This window comes from Sturnira hondurensis, unplaced genomic scaffold, assembly GCF_014824575.4.
Source record: "Sturnira hondurensis isolate 20B ecotype Veracruz unplaced genomic scaffold, ASM1482457v3 Scaffold0001304, whole genome shotgun sequence".
Lineage (NCBI taxonomy): Eukaryota > Metazoa > Chordata > Mammalia > Chiroptera > Phyllostomidae > Sturnira > Sturnira hondurensis.
The window spans coordinates 1,377,400-1,395,573 of NW_028073935.1; the positions used below are offsets into that span (position 1 = coordinate 1,377,400).

General features: G+C 37.6%; 1 protein-coding gene across 1 annotated transcript in view; it reads left to right on the plus strand.

Annotated features, from left to right (window-relative positions):
- The window catches only part of GMDS (GDP-mannose 4,6-dehydratase), a 717,933-nt gene that overhangs the window by 557,123 nt on the left and 142,636 nt on the right, over positions 1-18,174 (plus strand). The window contains exon 8 of the mRNA XM_037069886.1: positions 6,450-6,568. Within this exon, the coding sequence (XP_036925781.1) occupies positions 6,450-6,568 (119 nt within the window). The remainder of the gene's footprint in view (positions 1-6,449; positions 6,569-18,174) is intronic.

The following is an 18,174-nucleotide window of genomic DNA, read 5'->3' on the forward strand; positions in this document are numbered from 1 at the left end:
TTAATAATATTGTACTGTGCACTTAAAGTTGTTGAGCAGAGCTCATGTGTATTTTCATGATAACAAAAAATTGCAACTAATTAATAAGTTTGGCAAGATACAAGGTCAATATGCAAATATAAATTAAAATATCATTTGCAATGAACAATCCAAAAAGGAAATTAAGAAAACAATTCAATTTGCAATAACATCAAAAAGAATAAAACACTTAAGAGAAAAAAAAAGACATGACAAATACCAAGTATACTTATTTTTTTAATATGCATCTTCTGTGTAAACAAAACCTTTACAACTAATGTGCAGTGCTCAGCTATAGAAACTATAGGCCTATATGCTGTAGATAAAAGATGACATAACTGAGTGAACTCAAGCTGTGATGGCTGCCCCAGTTTGTGTCTTAGACATGCAGCTGCATTGCTGCCCAACTAGACTTCTCGTTCCCAATGAAAAAGTGCACCTGTAGATGCTCCCTTGAAATGCTGCTGATGAAATCCCAAACTAGTACAACGCTTTTCATTGCCTCTCAGAGAACCATTTTATAAGCATTAGTACTGTTCATTATGTGATTGTTTTTCCATTAATGATTTTTTTAATTTAGTAGAGATTTATTTTACAGGGTGTGATTATATCTTGTTTTTGTTAGAACATAGAATTGGTAACCAGTGAGGGCTCTAGAAAAAACACAGATAAGATGCAGAAGAGCAGTATGTAAATTTTCAGCTATTGCTCTTGGAAGAGTAAAAAACCTAAGTTAGGCTGATTTCTTTAAGTACCATTCCATTAGCTGTACTATCCATAGAAGCTGGGGATCTTTAAAATTTTTGAGCAACTGGAAATCAGGATCCATAGTTTAACATAGTAGACTTACTTATGTTTATTGAGAAGGGTACTGGGGAAATTCTTGAGGTCTTAGAATACTTGTGAAGGCCAAAATTCTGTTTAGGGTTCAATATTCCCTTCTTGACATCATTTCCTTTGTGCTGAATACAAATCATCTCATCTAGTCTAAGGGTTAGTGGCATTCTTTCAGTTTTAGAGATAAGGAAATTGATCTATAGATCAGTTATTGCATCTCAGGTTTTGGAATCCAGTTTACACAGTATCAGCAAAGTGCTGGCCAGGTGACTCAGTCAGTTAGAGCATTGTCCCATACACCAGTGGTCCCCAACCTTTTGGGCACCAGGGACCAGTTTCATGGAAGATAATTTTTTCATGACTAGAGAGTGGGAGAATGGTTTCAGGATGATTCAATCACATTGCATTTGTTGTGCACTTTATATCAATTGTCTTACTTGTAGTATATAATGAAATAATTATACAACTCAGCACATGCTAGAGTTAGCATGTGGGTTTACCAAAACTGTGAATGTGACAAGTGCACAGTACAGGAAAGAGAGACACAGACAGAGGTGGTAAATAAAATAATGGGCAGGCCACACACAGAGTAAAATAAGTGTCAGATTCTGGCTTAAAGCCTGCCACCAGATGCAGCTTAATTGTCACTTACAACTCAATGATAGGGTTTGGTATGAGTCTGCAAGCAATTGATTTATTATGGTCCCTGTACAGTCAAACCTCTGCTAATGATGCTCTGTATTCGCAGCCACTCCCCAGTGCCAGCATCACCACCTCAGCTCCACCTGAGATCATCAGGCATTAGATTCTCATATGGAGTGAGCAACCTAGGTCCCTCCCATGAGCAGTTCACAGTAGGGTTTGCACTCTTTTGAGAATCTAATGCTGCTGCTGCTGCTGCTGCTGCTGGTCTGATGATCTGACAGGAGGCTGAGCTAGGCAGTAATGTGAGTGATGGGGAGCAGCTGTAAATACAGATGAAGTTTTGCTCACTTGCCCTCTGCTCACCTCCTGCTGTGTGGTCCAGTTCCTAACAGACCATGGATTGGTACTGGTCTGTGGTCTGACAGTTGGAGACTCATATTGTACAATAAGAGGTTATAGATTCAATTCCTGGTCAGGGCACATGACTAAGTTGCAGGTTCGATCCCCAGTCAGGGTGCATAGGGGAGGCAACTGATTGATGTTTCTCTCCCACATTGATGTTTCTCTCTCTCTCTCTACCCATCACCCCCTTCTCCCTCTCTCTCTAAAATCAGTAAGCATATCCTTAGGTGAGGATTAAAAAATAAATATAAATGAACATTATCAGTAAATAAATAGTGATGGATTAAAAAACTTTTCCCTTGGTGCTTTTTTAATTACTGTTTTTTTCAATTACAGTTGATATACACTATTATATTAGTTCAGGTGTACACTCAGTGATACATTATATAACTTACTAAGTGATTATCCCAATCTGATACCCATCTGATCATACATAGTTATTAAAATACTATTGACTATACTCCCTATGCTGTACTTTACATCTTCGTGGCTATTATGTAACAATCAATGTGTACTTCTTTATCCTCTTCACCTTTTTTTCCCCATCCTCTCAATCACCTTCCCATTTGTCAATCATCAAAATGTTTTCTGTATTTATGAGTCTGTTTCTGTTCTTTCTTGTTTGTTTTGTTTTCTTAGATTCATTTCTAGATAGTCATGTATTTATTGCCATTTTATTGTTCATATTTATTATCTTCTTCCTCTTATTCTTCTTAAAGAAGACCCTTTAACATTTTAGAAAGTACTGGTTTGGTAATGATGAACTCTCTTAGTTTTTTCTTGTCTGGAAAGCTCTTTATCTGTCTTTTAATTATAGGTGATAACTTTGCTGCAGAGAGTAATCTTGGTTCTTAGTCCTCTTTTTCTTCACTTTGAATATTTCTTGCAAGTCCCTTCTGGCCCTCAAAGTTTCTGTTGAGAAATAGAGCTGACAGTCTAATGGGAGTGCCATTGTAGATAACTAGCTGCTTTTCTTTTTCTGCTTATACCCTGGGGACATTGTGGCTGATCTGAGAGAAACAAACTCTTTTCTTAAGTATTTTACATATGCCAAGTACCTAGGTTCAAGGTCATGACTAGCTGCATGTTTGTACATGACTAATGTTAAGCCATAATGTTTAAGCTAGTTTGGTTGTAAGTCTGTTTTGTAAGGGTGTGTAATATTCAATAGTAAATTGTACCTGAGAGATAACATGAACTCCGAAGTCAGTGTTGGTGTAGTTGGGTTCCCCACCCCCCGCCTGCAAACTTCAAAGTCAGTGTTGTTGTTTTTTTAATTTACCATTGAAAATGGCTGAAAAAATACATGTATCAGTTCAATAATCCAAGAGATGTTGAGGAACTTCAGCAAATGCTACTTGAATCTAATGATGACAACAATAAAGTTGAGTATGAAGATGAAAGTAATTTAGTAGATGAAGATTATTTAGAAGTTCATTCAGATGAGTCAGATATCAAGCAAGATATTTCTGGTGAAGAAAGTAAAGATAAATAAGACATGAATGAAGAGTATTTTGGGGGCAAGGAAAAAAATCAGAATGTGTTAGGTGCTTTGCATTCAAAATGAGTTACTTATTAAAATAATTTTGCAAGTGTTGTGGACAGTGTGTATGCCTTGAGCACAGCAGTGTTGTCTGCAACGCCTGTTACAAATGTTTCACAAAGCCAGCTATGGAAGATTCTGATTAATTAATGTTAAAAACATTTTTTGGTTCTATTTTTTAATAATATTCATGTTTGTGGTTTTGGAAAAAATTATTCTTTGTGTTTTTATATCTCTGTATTTAATAATTTCTGGATTATAATGGAAAATAAATAAAAATCATATATTATATAAATATAATAAACACAAATTTGTAGTGTTTTAAATTTTTTTGCACTTCACATAATAGTAATGAATATATCTGTTGGATACACGAGAACTACACTGTAATATTTTTTACTATGATTTCCACAGAGTTAATTAATACTCTTTGTTTTTTAACCTTTTGCCTTTTAATTATGTTGTGTCTTGGTCAGAGCCTCTTTGGGTTCATCTTGTTTGGGACTCTCTGTGCTTTCTGTATGTCTATTTTCTTCACTAAGTTAGGGAAGTTTTCTGTCATTATATTTTTCAAATAGGGTTTCAATTTCTTGCTCACTACCTTCTTCCAGCACCCCCTTGATGCAAATGTTGGTATGCTTGAAGTTGTCCCAGAGGCTCCTTACACTATATATTTTTTTATTCCTTTTTCTTTTTGCTGTTATGATGAGAGTGTTTTTTGCTCCCTTATATTTCAGATTGCTGATTTGAGTCTCGACTTTTTCTTTTAAAAGTCACTAAAGCTGGGCACTCCAGGTGTACCTCACACCCATGTGAGCTATGTACATCCTCCTGTTGTAGTTGAGCCTTGATTGCTGTTAGCATATCATTGGAAGCGATTTACCCCCAGGCTGATGAACTGTAAGGACTGGCTGTGACCACCAACTACTGCAGAGGATTTACTGTACCCACAGAGCAGGACTTACCTCACTGGGGCTCTTGTGCCTACTGAATCTACCCCCTTGAGTATGTGGCTGTGGAGGTGCTTCAGTGGTGCTTCAATGTAGTAGTCTGAAGCTGTCCACCAGGTGTTCTGTCTCTGAGGGCCCTCCCCCAAGAGGTGCCTGCTAAGGTCGGCTGCCACCTGTGCTCTCCCCGGGGCTGCCTGGTTTGATCTGCAAAGCAATCTGCAGATGGCTGCTACTTGTACTGGGTTGGAGGTACCCAGGAGAGGCCAAGCTGTGAACCATGTCCTGCTGATACTGCTAGTGCTATACATGGGACCACTTAGAAAGAGGTATGGAGCAGTTTAAGGCCAGAGACTGCTTTTTGAAAGATTTTAAAAGTCTGAAACATGAACCAAGACAGGCCATTCATATGGAAAAGCCACTGGAAGCTGCTTGGGTAGGCCTAGAAATTTGGTGGGACAGGGTCTCACCAGGGAATCATCAGAGAGGGGCAAACAGTGTAAACCAAGTAATGGAGACTTAGATATTGCAACTGTCTGCTGGCTCTGGGATGGGGAAGCTTATCAAAGGAACAATAGTTTGTGCCAGGCTACTGTTGTCTGGGAGAAAGTTGTCCCCCAGCACTCGCTCTGATGCCAGATAGGTCAGTTCTTCCCCAATGTACTTGGTGCCCTTTGAGCTATTCCCCCAGCACTAGAGATCAGAGGGAGGGAGTCGAAGTAAGTCTTTGTGTGGGCCCTTTAAGAGGAATTACCTGGGACTATAGAGGCCTTCCATCTCTTTCAGCCTCAATCCCTGGTGGTGTTTACAGCAAGAAGTCATGGGGACTTCCCTTTCCAGCACTGGCACCCTGGGCTTGGGGGCCTGGTGTGGGGCTAGGATCCCTTTCTCCTCAGGGCAGACCTCTACAGCCATGATTGCCCTCCTGATATTTATCTGCCATACGTGGGTGTGGGACCAGCCCATTCCGCAGCTCAGCCCCTCCTCCCAGGCTCAGTATGTCTTCTTTAAATCCCCAGTTGTAGGACTTCCACTCAGGTAGATTTCAGGTGGTTCTGAATGATGGTGGTTCTGTATTTTAGTTCTAATTTTGGCATAGTTGTGTGAGGATAAGAGTATCACTTAAGCTTCCAACTTAACTGAAAGTCCATTAATAATTTTTTATTATTTTGCTTTTTGATGTCACCACTTTGATACACTTTTCACTTTATTGTTAAGAAATTTTGTTCTATTTTTAGTATAAACATCTGTCTTTAAAGGACTTTTTCTTCCCTTTTGTCCATAATATGAAAGTAAATTAGACAATGGTTTTTAAACTCTTCTTTTCTTAAATGTACAATAGAAAGGTTATTTGCCACATACACTCTTCAATATCTTGTTCCTCTAAATTGTACTCTAAGCAACTGCTGCATGACAGTCACCTGGGATGCTAAAGATTAAGATACCTAAAGCATATTCTCTACTATGTCCACTTCTGTGACTGTGGCCTAAGCATGTTTACTGAGTTGTTCCTCGCATGATTCCAATATACATTAAAGTTTAAAAACCACTACTATAGTGGTAAGAATATTGCTTTAAGTTCATGGTTGTTTTCTAGCTATACATGTTTAAAGTACTTAAACATGGAGACTGTTAGACTTACCATAGGTGATTCTAATGTCTTGGTAGCCCACATGAGCAAGCCAAACCTAAGCTGCTTCACTTGAATCAAAGAAAATGACTCTTAAGAAAAAACAATCACAAACAGCTTACTTGGCTTTCCCAAGTAAAGCAACTGCATAAACTATAACCAGTCTAATAATTTATTTGCTTTGCTTTGCTTTACTTCATTTTCTAACCTTGCCCCTCTCTTGTGGAGCATTACTAACCACCTTTGCTTTAGCACTACTCTATTAAAATGAAGGTATGAGCAAATAAACTCCTTTTTAAACAAATTTGATATGCCTCAGTTTACCTTTTAACAATGTCCATACCCAATTATGTGAGTTCGATAACATTATATTTCCCAAGTGGCAAGTGGCTGCAATTTTAACTAGGATTTGCCTGTCTCTCCGTAGGCTATGTGGCTGATGTTGCAGAAGGAGGAGCCAGAGGATTTTGTCATAGCTACGGGAGAAGTCCACAGTGTCCGGGAGTTTGTAGAGAAGTCATTTTTGCACATTGGAAAAACCATTGTGTGAGTATAACTGAGAGCTGATGTCTGGTCATTCATCACACATTTGTTAGCACATTTATACAGGTGCTTATTATTCTGCCTTGGTTTTGTCTTTTTCCTTTTTTACTCTATTGTAAAGCAATGTAATGAGTTTCAACGTAGAGCAGCAATTTTGTTCTTCTCTGCGTCCAACCCCAGTTATATCTTATGTGAAATATTTGTCACCATCTAAACAGTCTTTTCAAAATTTCTTCTTTCTGTTTTAATTTTTTAAGTATTTTTTCCTTTTTGAAAGGTTTTTAATTTTTAATTAAAATTTTTATTATGGTTTATATCTGCTGTACTTTGATATTACTGTAGCTAATTGTACTCTTATTAGTAAATATGACAACATCACACCTTCTTTTTTTAATTCTTTTATTTTATATTTAAAAATTTTTAAACCATTAAAGACTTACAGAAAAGTTTTAAATACATTACAATCTTCCTTTCCCTGAACCACTGAGAGTTAGTTGCCATCTTGATGCCCCAACAACTAGCACTTTTGTGTGTACTTCCTATAAAAAATAACATTTTCTCACATAAACACAATACAAATATTAAAATCAGTAAATTCACTATGATAAAGTACTACTGTCCAATCATCAGACCTGATTTCATATTTGCCAGTTGACTGAATGCTATACTGTATATAAAAATGATTTAGTTGATACTTATACACTGCATTCACTTGTAACATTAGAAAATTTTGAAAGCAGATTTTTATTGGAATATTGTAAAGATTTGTGGGAAATCCTCCATTTTACATGAACAATTAGAATATTTTTTGGCCATTTTTTTGATGATTTAGAATTTTTAATCACTTTTGATGGCTTGATCCTACTTGTTGAGAAATCAACATTTACTTCCAATATTCATTTCCCACAATATAATTTATTTAGGTGAATTAGAACCATTAGATATAACATTGAAATATGAAGGCCAACGCCAAACATAAAATGCACATACATGTGCACACACACATGCACACACACGTGCATACCTTTGCCATGGTACATACGTATTTAGTGACTATGTACTACTCATTCAATAATTCAATGAACAAACATAATTGAGTTCCACATCATGGTGACAAGCATTGATCTATGTTCTGTGGACACAATATCAAGCATGGTCACTGCCTTCAAAAAACAAAAAACTCACAGGGCAGAGAATAAAACAGGCCATCATTACATCCTGTCATAACTGTTTCAAATAGGAAAAGGTATAACATGTTCATATAGGAAAGCCAAGTTCTGTTCCCTTATACCTCTTCCAGACAGGTAATATTGGCCAGGTGGAGACAAAATATATGGATAACTTTGTACATAGGCATAGGTTCCCCTAGAAAATCTAGTCCATCCACAAGTTCTACTGACTGTGGGTTTCTACTCATCACTATATTTGAATTACAACACATTTTTAAGATACTTGGTTTGTTGTAGGAACATCCATTTTCACCCATACCCTGCCACTTAACTTTCTCCAGGGAGAATCATGACTACACTTATATGAGTAATAAATACATAAAACACAACTGGAAGAATTTACATTAACTCTATTTATGGGCGTTGAAAGTTAGAGAATGACTCCTTGTTCATCACATATTACTGTATCTTTGAATTTTTATTTTTTTAATATATTTTTTTGCTTTTCTTTTGTCCCCAATTTTTTATTTAATTATTTTTCCAGTACAGTTTTCTGTCTATTACTCCCATCCCATCCCACCCCCGTACTCCCCCCCTCCCTCCTATTTCCACCCTTCTCAGTTATTGTCCATGTATCCTTTATATATGTTCCTCTAAATCCCTGCCCTATTTCCCTTGAAATTCCCTCCCCTCTCCCCTCTGGTCACTGTCAGCCTGTTCACTATTTCAGTGTCTTTGGTTATATTTTGCTTGCTTCTTTGTTTTGTTGTTTAGCTTCCTGTTAAAGGTGAGATCATATGGTATTTGTCCTTCAACACCTGGCTTATTTCACTCAGCATAATGCTTTCTAGTTTCATCCATGCTGTTGCAAAAGGTAGGAGCTCCTTCTTTCTTTCTGCGGTGTAGAATTCCATTCTGTATATGTACTATAGTTTTTTGATCCATTCATTTATTGATGGGCACCTAGGTTGCTTCCAACTCTTGGCTACTGTGAATTGTGCTGCTATGAACATTGGGGTGCATGTGTTCTTTGGGATTGGTGTTTTAGGGTTTTTAGGATACAATCCTAGCAGTGGAATTGCTGGGTCAAAAGGCAGGTCCAATTTTAGTTTTCTGAGAAAATTCCATACTGTTTTCCATAATGGTTGTACCAGTCTGCAATCCCACCAACAGAAGACTGGACTCCCCTTTTCCCCACAACCTCTCCAACATTTGTTGTTGCTTTGTTTATGATAGCCATTCTCACCGGTGTAAAGTGGTATCTCATTGTGGTTTTAATTTCCATCTCTCTGATAGCAAGCGATATTGAGCATCTCTTCATGTGTCTCTGGATCCTCTGTATGTCCTCATTGGAGAAGTGCCTGTTCAAATCCTTTCTCCATTTTTTAATTGGGTTAGTTGTCTTCTTAGAGTGAAGTTGTGTGAGTTCTTTGTATATTTTGGAGATTAAACCTTTGTCTGAGGTATCATTTGCAAATATGTTTTCCCATACAGTTGGTTGTCTTTATATTTTAATGCTGTTCTCTTTAGCTGCAAAGAAGCTTTTTGTTTTGATGAGATCCCATTCGTTTATTCTTTCCTTTATATTCCTTGCTCTAGGGGACATATCAGTAAAAATGTTGCTGCGTGAAATATCTGATATTTTCCTGCCAATGTTCTCCTATAGGACTTTAATGGTTTCACAGCTTATATTTAAGTCTTTTGTCCACCTTGAATTTATTTTGGTGTATGATGTAAGTTGGTGCTTGAGTTTCATTTTTTTGCATGTAGCGGTCCAGTTCTCCCAACACCATTTATTGAAGAGGCTATCTTTACCCCATTTTATGTTACTGCCCCCTTTTGTCGAATATTAATTGACTGTAGAGAGTTGGCTTTATTTCTGGGTTCTCTGTTCTGTTCCATTGGTCTATGTGCCTGTTTTTATGACAGTACCGGGCTGTTTTGACTACAGTGGCCTTGTAATACAGTTTGACATCAGGTATTGTCATCCCTCCTACTTTGCTCTTCTTTCTCAAAATTGAAGGTGCTATTCGCAGTCTTTTATGGTTCCATATAAATTTTTGAAGTGTTTGTTCTATGTCTGTGAAATATGCCATTGGAACTTTAACAGGTATTGCATTGAATCTGTAAATTGTTTTGGGTAGTATGGACATTTTGATGATGTTACTTCTTCCAATCCATGAACACGGTACATGTCTCCATTTGTTTGTGTCTTCCTTGATTTCTTTCTTCAGTATTGTGTAGTTTTCTGCATACAGGTCTTTTACCTCCTTGTTTAGATTTATTCCCAGATATTTTATTTTTGTTTTTTCTATATTGAATGGGATTTTTTCCCTGATTTCTCCTTCTGCTGATTCATTGTTAGTATACAAAAATGCCGTTGATTTCTGTATATAGACTTTGTATCCCGTTGTTTTGCCAAATTCATTTATTAGTTTGAGCAGTTTTTTGGTAGAGTCTATAGGATTTTATATGTGCACTATCATGTCATCTCCAAAAAATGACAGTTTTGTTTCCTCCTTTCCAATTTGAATGCCTTTTATTTCCTTTTCTTGCCTAATCGCTGAGTCTAAAACTTCCAATACTATATTAAATAGAAGTGGTGAAAGTGGACAACCTTGTCTTGTTCCTGATCTTAGTGGAAAAGCTTTTAGTTTTTGTCCACTGAGTATGATATTGGCTGTAGGTCTTTCATATATGGCCTTTATTATATTGCGGAATGCTCCCTCTATTCCCACTTTGCTGAGTACCTTTATCATAAATGGGTGTTGTAACTTATCAAAAGCTTTTTCTGCATTTATTGATATGACCATGTGGTGTTTGTCTTTGCTTTTTTTTTATGTGGTGTATTACAGTTACTGATTTGCAGATATTGAACCATCCTTGCATCCCTGGGATGAATCCCACTTGGTCGTGGTGTATGATCTTTTTGATGTATTGCTGGATGCGATTTGCCAATATTTTGTTGAGAGTTTTAGCATCTATGTTCATCAGCGATAATGGCCTAAAGTTTTCTTTCTTTGTTGTGTCTCTATCTGGTTTTGGAATTAGGATGATGCTGGCTTCATAAAAAGAGTTTGGGAGTTTCCTGTCATTTTGGATTTTTTGGAATAGTCTGTGAAGAATAGGGGTTAGCTCTTCCTTAAAAGCTTTGTAGAATTCTCCTGTGAAACCATCTGGTCTGGGGCTTTTGTGTGATGGGAGTTTTTTTATTACTGCTTCAATTTCATTTGCTGTTATTGGTCTGTTCAGGCTTTCTACTTCTTCTTCATTGAATTTTAAAAGATTATATTTTTCTAGAAATTTGTCCATTTCACCTAGGTTTTCAAATTTATTGGCATACTGTTCTTCATAGTAATTCCTTGCAATCCCTTCTATTTCTGTGGTATCAGTTGTAATTTCTCGTCTTTCATTTCTGATTGTGTTTTTTTGTGTCCTCTCTCTTCTTTTCTTAATAAGCCTACTTAAAGACATGTGTATTTTGTTTATCTTTTCAAAAAACCAACCCTTGAATTCATTGATCCTTAGAATTGTGCTTTTAGTCTCTATGTCATTTAATTCTGCTCTGATCTTGCTTATTTCCTTCCTTGTACCTGCTCTGGGCTGTCTTACTTATTGTATTTTGAGTTCTTGCAGGTGCCGGGTTAGGTTGTTTATTTGAAATATTTCTATTTTCTTTAGGTAAGCCTGTATTGCTATGAACTTCCCTCTCAGGACTTCCTTGGCCGTGTCCCATAACTTTTGGGTTGTTGTGACTTCATTTTCATTTATTTCCAGAAACTTTTTCATTTCTTCCCTAATGTCAATCTTGATTATTCATTGTTTAATAGCATACCATTCAGTCTCCATGATTTTGGGTGTTTGGGGTTTTTTCCTGTGGGGTTGGTTTCTAATTTCAGTCCCTTGTGGTCAGAGAAAATGCTTGGTATGATTTCAATTTTCTTGAATTTGTTGAGGCTCGTTTTGTGCCCTATCATGTGGTCTAACTTTGAAAATGTTCCATGTGCATTTGAAAAGAATGTGTATTTAGCTTCTTTGGGATGAAGAGCTCTATATATATATCAGTTAAGTCCATTTCATCTAGGGTGTTGTTTAGTGCAGCTATATCTTTGTTTATATTTTGTTTGGAAGATCTGTCCATTTTTGACAGTGGGGTGTTAAAATCCCCTAGTATAATTGTGTTGCTGTCAATATCTTTCTTGAAGTCTTCTAGGACTTTTCTTATATATTTGGGTGTTCCTATGTTGGGTGCATATATATTTATGATGTTAATGTCTTCTTGGTGTATTCTTCCCTTGAGTATTATGAAGTGACCTTCTGAGTCTCTCTTTATGGCCCTTTTTTTTTGAAGTCTATTTTGTCTGAGATTAGAATTGCTACCGCGGCTTTTTTTTCTTGAACATTTGCCTCGAAAATTTGTTTCCAGCCTTTCACTTTTTTTCTATGATGGTCTTTTGACCTGAGGTGGATCTCCTGTAGGCAGCATATGTGTGGGTCATGCTTTCTTATCCATTCAGACATTCTATGTCTTTTGATTGGAGCATTTAATCCATTTACATTTAAGGTTATTATTGGTAGGTATGTATTCATTGCCATTTTTGTACCTGTGTTCCTCTCTGTCTCTCTCTTTTCCTTCCTTTCCTTAAAGCAGTCCTTTTAGTATTTCTTGTAGAGCTGGTTTGGTGGAGGCATATTCCTGTAGACTTCTTTTGTCTTGGAAGCTCTTTATTTGGCCTTCTATCTTGATTGAGAGCCTTGCTGGGTAAAGTAGCCTTGGTTGTAGGCCTCTGTTTCTCATTACTTGGAATATTTCTTCCCATTCTCTTCTTGGTTCAAATGTTTCCATTGAGAAGTCAGTAGCGAACCTTATAGGGCCCCCCCCTTGTATGTTACTTCCTTTTTCTCCCTTGCTGCCTTTAGGATTTTCTCTTTGTCTTGGAGGTATGCCATTTTAATGATGATGTGTCTTGCAGTTGGCCTCTTTGTGTTCCACCTGCTTGGAACTCTCTGTGATTCCTTGATTCGTGTGACTTTATCTCTCCTCAACTTAGGAACATTTTCTGTTACTGCTCTTTCAAGTAGGTTTTCTATCCCTTGTTCTTCTTTTTCTCCTTCTGGTATTCCTATTATTCAGATATTATTACTTTTCATATTATTTTGCATTTCTGTTAGTCCCTCTTTATTCTTTTTGAGCCTCTTTTCCCTTTCTTGCTCTTTCTGGGAGATTCTTTCTACTGTGTCCTCCATCTTGCTCATCTGATCTTCTGCCTCATCAATCCTGCTTTTCATTCCTTCTACTGTGTTCTTCAGTTCCGAAATTGTATTCTTCATTTCATCTTGTCCTTTGCTAATAGTTTCTATTTCCTTTTTCATGTTGATATAGTTTGCGGAGAGCTCATTGTATCTCCCCTCTAGTTTCTGGTAGCTCCCCTCTAGTTTCTGGTATCTCATTGTGAGCTCTTTCAATTTCCTGATAACTAGTGCTTTGAATTCAATATCTGATAGCTGACTTGCCTCTCTTTCATCTGACATTATTTCTTAGACTTCCACCTTTTCTTTCAGTGGGGTATTGTTTCTTTGTCTTCCCATTGCTTATGAGACTCTTCTTGTTAGCTTCAGCTTCTTAAATTGATTTGTTCTGACTCCCTAAGTTTATGGTGTGAACTTCTGTGGTAGAATACCTGTGAAATTCAGTGGTGCAGTCTCCTGCAGGTATCTTGATGTTTTCTGTTTCCACCTACTCCTTTCTTTGTGTGTGTGTGATCAGCTGGAGGGGGAGGCAAAATGGTTTATGACAGCGAGATAATACTTTATGATACTTACAGTCACAGCCGGTAGAGAAGAGATAGAAGATCTTTAGGCTCTATATAGTGTTAACTGTAATCATCAACCCAATTTGCCACTTTTAAGAATGGATAGACCAAAGATAAGTTTCTTGTTGGGGAGGGAAGGCTTGTGAGTTGTATCTAGAATGCAGTGAGGTTGCGGGTGGTCAGATTTTGAGGTAAGGTGAGAGTAAAGAATAGTAAATAGATGTAGCATGTGAGCAAGTAGAGTTAATCACTACAGTAATAGAATTCAGGAACCTGTAAAGTGGTCTAAGACCCGAGAGATGTGTTGTGAAGTATTTACAGTGGTATAGAAAGAAACAAACAAACCAACAAACACACAAAAAAAGGGCAAGAGAAGTGAGGAAAAAGCAATAAGTTTGGGGTGAAAGGAAGAAGGACTAAAACAGGAAAAAAAAACGAGAGGAACAGAGTACTAAAGATACAGCAAGAATAAAATTTAAAAAAATACACGATTACTGAAAAAAGTTTAAAAAAAGGTTTTAGAAAAAATTAAAAAAAAAAAAAAACTCCTTCCTTGTTGGTGTCAAACTGCCCAATCTGGTTTTTCTGGTTTTGGCAGGACCCCTCTGTGGGCTGGGTTGTAGGCCCAGGTGCACACCCGCGCACAAGCCAGGCTACCAGACTGGGGTGCGGGCGCCCACCCCCCTGACAGGCTGCCTGTGTCCCACGGGATCTGGTACTGGTCCTTCCAAGTCCTGTGGCTGGGTGAGAAGCAAGTCAAGCTGCCTTCACAGGAGAACACCTCAGTCCACTAAGGTCCAGTAAAAACTTCTCTAGAAAGTGTGCCTCTCAGCCCAGCCCAATCCTCAACCTGACTGGTTAGGACAATGCTCCTCTCAAATTTCCTGGGCTGGCAGGCTGGTGGACTGGCGACCACAGAGATCGCAACTGAACATGGCCCCCTGTCCTTGCCACCCTCCCTGCAAACCTAGGCAGACAGGTCTCTGCCACCCAGCCCCACCTATATGGTGAGGGAGGGAGCCAACTCTTCCAAGGACCCCGCAGATGGCCCAATGCTCCACTGGGTCCTGGACTCCATATGATTCCTCCGTGGCACTGTCCGCAGACGGAAGCCTCTACACCCCTAATGCAGAAGCGGCTCTGAGGTGTTTTGGGCTGGCCGAGGGCAGCTGGTCCTGCCGCTCCTGCTTTTGTCTTTACTCACAGGTGCCAGGGTCCCAATGAGTCCTCTGTGGCAGACGCCCCTGTCGCTGGGAGGGGGCGGAAACCTCTGGGCCCCCGACCGCTGCGGCAGCCGCGGCTCCAAGGTCTTTATGCACCTGGCCATTGTTTTTTACTGTGGTAAAATAAATACATAACAGAATTTACCTTTCTATACATTTTAATTTTATTTTTAATTATTTTTTTCATTACACTTGAAATTCAGTATTATATTAATTTCACATGTACGGCATAGTAATTAGACATTTGTATAATTTATGAAGTGACCCCTTCAATAGTTCTAGTCCACATGTGATACAATATATTATGATTCCAATAATATTGACTACATTCCCTATGCTGTACTTCTCCATGACTGTTTTCATAACTTCGTATGAAGTTATGACAACTGTACTTGTTTAAACCTTCACCTTTTTCACCCATCCCCCAACCTTCTCCTGCCTGGCGACCATCATTTTGTTCTGTGTATCTATGAAATTGCTTGTTTTGTTTATTTGTTTATTTTGATATTTAGAATCACATATAAGTGAAACATATGATATTTATCTTTCTCTGTGTGACTTTTTCACTTTGCATAATACCTCTAGGTCCATCCATGTTGTCACAAATGGTAAGATTTAATTTTTTATGGCTCACTAATAGTCTAATATATATATGTACCATTTCTTTATCTAATCATGTATTAATGGGCACTTAAGTTGCTTCTATATCTTGTCTATTTTAAATAATACTTCAATGAGAAGGGGAAAGGCCAAGTTAAGGAACATGTATAAAGGACCCATGGACAAAGACACCTGGGAGGGGGGTGGATTGAAAGTGGATGGTGGGAGTAGGGCAGAGGAGACTAATGGGGAAAACGGGACAACTGTGATTGAACAACAACAAAAAACACAAAAATAAATAATACTTCAGTGAATATAGGAATGCATACATCTTTTTGAATTAATGTTTTAGTTGTGTTTGAATAAATACCCAGAAATAGAATGTCTGGGTCATATGTTAATTCTATTATTAATTTTTTAGGAACTTCTATGCTATTTTCACACAGGCTAAACCAATTTACAATCCCTTGAACACTGCACAAAGGTTCCGGTTTCTCCACATCCTCACCAATACCTGCTGTTTATTGGTTCATTGATAATAGCTATTCTAACCAGTGTGAGGTGATATCTCATTGTGGTTTTATATATTTTGTATGTCTGATGATTAGTGACATGAGCATATTCTTGTATGTCTATTGGCCAGCTGTATGTCCTTTTTGGAGAAGTGTCTATTCAGGTCCTCTGCCCATTTTTTAATAAGGTTGTTTTGGGATTTTTTGGTGTTAAGTTGTGTGTGTTCTTTATATATATTTGGATATTAACTTCTTATCAGATATATTTTTGGTAAATATCTTTTTCCATTCAGTAGCTTATCTTTTTTTGTTGTTGATGGTTTCCTTTCCTATACAGAAACTTTTTAATTTGAGGCGGTTTCATTTTTTGTTGTTGTAGTTGTTGTTTTTTGTTTTTCTTACTTCCCTTGCCCAAGGAGAGATATCCAAAAAATATCATTCAGAGCAATATCAAAGAGTTTACTGACTATGTTTGGGGTCTTTCATTTAAGTCTTTAGTCCACTGTGAGTTTATTCTTGAATGTGGTATAAGATATTGGCCCAATCTTATTTTATTCCATGTATCTGTCCAGTTTTCCCAGTACCATTTATTGAATAGACTGTTCTTAACCGACTATAAAGTCTTCCCTTCTTTGTCAAAGATTAATTGACTATATAGGTGTGGGTTTATTTCTGTGCTGTCTATTCTGTTCCGTTCATCTATGTGTCTCTTTTATGCTAATATCATACTTCTTTGATTACTATAGACTTACAGTATCATTTGATATCAGGTAGTTTGATACTTCTAACTTCATTCTTCTTTCTCAAGAAGCAGGTTGCTTTCAGTTTTCGTGTTTTTTTGTGGTTCCCTATGAATTTTATAATTATTTATTCTAGTTATATTGAAAATGCCATCCGTATTTAGATAGGAATTTCATTGAATATCTAGATTGTTGTGGGTAATCTGGACATTTTACAATGTTATTTGTGCCTATCCATAGCACAGAATAGTTTTTCAATTTATTTGTATCATCTTCAGTTTTATTCTTCATTGTCTTACAAGTTTCCAAGTACAGGTCATTGACCTCTATCCAGCAAAGCTTTCATTTAGAATGGAAGGACAGATAAAGTGCTTCTCAGACAAGGTCAAGTTCAAGGAGTTCATCATCAACAAGCCCTTATTATATGAAATGCTAACGGGACTTATATAAGAAAGAGATGATGAAAAATATCAACAGTGAAAGGACAGCAAACACACATGTATTAACAACCACACCTAAAACAAAAGCAAACCAAGAGGACAGCTAGATCAGGAGTGGAATCATAGAAATGAAGAACACATGGAGGGTTAGAAACAGGGGGGTGGGAGTGGGAGAAGGGGGGAGAAGGCACAGAAAATAGCATAGATGGTAGGTAGAAAATAGATAGGGGGGAGGGCGAGAATAGTGGGGGAAATATAGAATCTAAAGAAGTTGAGACATGTGGTTATAAACTAAGGGAGGAGAAGGGTGGGGGAGGGAGTGTGCGGGTGGAGGGGAATGAAGTGGGAATAGAACAGCTGTAATGGTATAATCAATAAAATATATTTTTTTTAAAAACGAAATGTCCTTCATTGCTTTTCCTGTGAGAACCACCAGATTGAGAGAATTGCATCCCTCTCCCCCTCCACACCATGATGTGTGATGATCTATGGATATCATTATACTACAAAAAGAGGGAATCATCCTGCACAAATGTCACTTTTCCACCTGTGTTCAAGGTTCCCATCCATAAAGATATTGTTAATTTTGTTCACACCACCTTGCACAAAAACAATAGACAGCCCTATGCTGTCAGTCGATCGGCAGGTCATAAAACCAGTGTTGACTCTTGAGCTGCTGGCAGAGCTATGGCTCAAATTCCCAGAGTTCAAGATGATGTAACTCCTCAATCTGGCCAAGGTGCTTTTGGAAATATGTGTTGTGGGGGCCACATGTTTGCACCAACAAAAACCTGAAACCACTGGCAACCCAGAATGAACTCAACATAGAAACGATATGCCATCTGTTCTTCCCTGGCTGCCTTTACCTTACCATCACTGGTCATGTCTAAAGGTCATTGTATTGAGGAAGTTCCTAAACTTCCTTTGGTGGTTGAAGATTAAAGTTGAAGACTACAAGAAAACCAAGGAGGTTGTTATGCTTTTTATGCATCTATTGATCATGTGGTTCTTAACCTTCATTTTGTTAGTGTGGTATATCATGTTTATTGATTTGCAAATATTGTGCCAACTTTACATGCCTGGAATAAATCCCACTTGTTTCTGGTGTATGA